Here is a 2,558-nt window from a genome sequence, read left to right on the forward strand (position 1 = left end):
AAGGAGGAGCAATTGTGCAATCCCTTCCCCTTTCCTAAAAGTCCAAGTTGTCAGTACAATAATCACTACAATTATTTCTTCCCTTGAATCTGAACCAATAATCCGAGTGATAACTGTAATCCCCTTTGATATTCAAACTGCTGCTCCCTAATATCAATCCAACTATATTCGGGGGTATAGCACCCATTAGACCTGTTTTTAATATATAAGGGCATTGGCCTGGAGTAATGGTAATGTCTCTGGACACAAAATTTCCAGAGCTCCTCTATCGGAGGTCGCCGGGTTAAGATTTTTTATGGTACAGAATTTCCTTGTGCTGAGCCAGGAAGCATTATCATTGATAAAGGGTGTCCCTGATTTGGAGAGGACTGGGACTGTCCCCTGCTTCAGTTTTCCTGCATCAGGGATCTAAGCCCCTGGGAGCAGAACTTAAAAAGGAATAGGCAATTTCTTTTGAAGTGACATGGCTTTCCACAATGGGATCAGTTTCTTTGCCACTTCCTTTGGTAATTGTTAAAACAATTCCCAGAAGAGAGGTAATCCCTAGCCCAGTGCCAGCCCTTCCCGCACTTAGGACAATTCCCAGGCTTCCTGAATGTGTATTGTCCTCTCTGGGGATAGGCTGTAGCACATATTGTCACAGTGATAGCCCGATAGCCTGTACAGGGTTTGTGAAGGTTGCGGATGGGTCATATCTGGCAAATTCTGACAAGCCACGAGGAAATCATTAATGTTAGATTTATCAATCAGAGGCAGCAAAATCACCTTACATTTATCATTAGCATTGTGATAAGCCAAGTTCTTTTCAAGAAATTTTCTCATATTAAGGTCTTTCACTTGTAATTTGAGCACATCCTGTAGTCTCCCTACAAAATCTGTATATGACTCAAAAGTGCCTTGGATAATATTAAGGAAATTTCCTGAATAGTCATTGAATCAATGTTTCCTATGTGTTCAAATCCAAATCTTTAATAATATTCAATACCTCTCTTGGTAAAGCAGATTGCTTTTGAATAGGTAAATATTGATTCTCAGCCATCAACACTTTGTATGATAAGGTCACCCTAGCAACACATTTTCTAGTGTTATCAGAACTATAAAGCTTAGCTTTAACTCCTTCCGCATAAAACATTTCCCAATGAACACGCTGAAGTGTGTTTAGGCACATATTCACTATTGTTTTAAAATAAAACAAATAAAGTTTCTGTCAGTTAATTTTAAGTGCCCCAGTACAATTAGAATAAGCTAATAAGTACCATTGATTATTTATTGATATGTTTTATTACTAAAATAATGCATATACATTATAGGAATGAAGAATTATAATAAGCAGTTTTAACAATCACTCATAAGCCTACAATTATCTATCCTTCAATCATCACGGTTTTTGTGCACATAAGTAAAATACTTGTACTCTTCCTTTTCAAAAATATGACATTCACATAGTAGTCACCTTTTACATGTTATATCCTGTCAGTAACCTCTTTTTGTACAAATAAGATCTCATATAAAAATATATTGAACAAGCAAGGCAAGAAACCCTTATTAGGAACAAGTTGAAATTAGAAAATGTAAAAAGCCAGATCCAGAAAATAAAAATCAAGAAGAGCAATATAGCAAAGCTAATATAAAGAAAATAAGGCTTATTACATTAAATGGAGATATGGATGGTTTTGATTAACTTTCCAATGCATCACTATGTTTCTTCCTTACTCTCTTTATCTCATCTGATTCATTCACTTTCCTAAACACATCTTCATTGCTTTGATGTCTGTTGTGTATAGCTTCTTTAAATTCCCGGAGAGGTTGAATTGGCCTTTCTTTAAAAGTTCTTTCTGCATTTCCTTCCTCTGGTTCTTTCTCCTTCTCTGGCTTTTCCTCAGACTTTGCCTCTTCTTCAAGTTTTGGTTCACTCTCACTTTCTGGTTTTCAATAATTTGACAAGGTTTCATCTTATATTTATCTTTCCTTTCCATCTTGTCATCTTCTTTCTTTTTTTTCTGTTTTTTTTTTTTGGGGGGGGTGCACACAGATGGGAAGCAGGAAAACCAGTTTAATTCTAAACTCTAAAACTGAGGAGAGGGACTCCGGGTATATAAATATTGGGGAAGAGCAACCCAGGGTGACTGACAAGAGGATAGTTATTTTTTTTAAACAAGCACACAAGTCTCTCTATTCTTTCTCTGGAACTACTTTACTCGTTCCTTTCTTAAGGGCCCTGCAGACCTAGTGGTGGGAATTGTAAACGTGGACTTGACCTCGATCCCCTGCCCTATGCCTTCCCTCACTTTATAGTCAGCAGGTTGTGATTTTTTTTTGACACTAACCTGTAGAGTTGAAATGAGTTGACTCCTTTACCAGGTCCCAGGAACCGCCACCACCCACATTGCTGAAAAACTCTGGTACACTGAACGAAATAAGGCCAGGATTTAGCAGCACTTCTGCACAAGTCAACTCCTGATCATGTGGGCTCTATGTCACCAGTGAGCTCAGGTCTCCAATTTTGACTCCCACCCAAAGCCCTACATTAATGGCCTTTTCCCTTCAAATTCCCTTTG

At 37.9% G+C, this 2,558-nt stretch overlaps 1 protein-coding gene across 1 annotated transcript; it reads right to left on the minus strand.

Moving 5' to 3' along the window:
* Positions 1–1,646: 1,646 nt before the first annotated feature.
* On the minus strand, positions 1,647–1,952 carry TCEAL9 (transcription elongation factor A like 9). The gene is given in 3 exon segments (XM_049766647.1): positions 1,647–1,701; positions 1,703–1,931; positions 1,934–1,952. Coding segments are annotated over 3 exon segments (303 nt in total).
* Positions 1,953–2,558: the final 606 nt, after the last annotated feature.

The sequence above is a fragment of the Suncus etruscus genome, chromosome X (genome assembly GCF_024139225.1).
Source record: "Suncus etruscus isolate mSunEtr1 chromosome X, mSunEtr1.pri.cur, whole genome shotgun sequence".
Lineage (NCBI taxonomy): Eukaryota > Metazoa > Chordata > Mammalia > Eulipotyphla > Soricidae > Suncus > Suncus etruscus.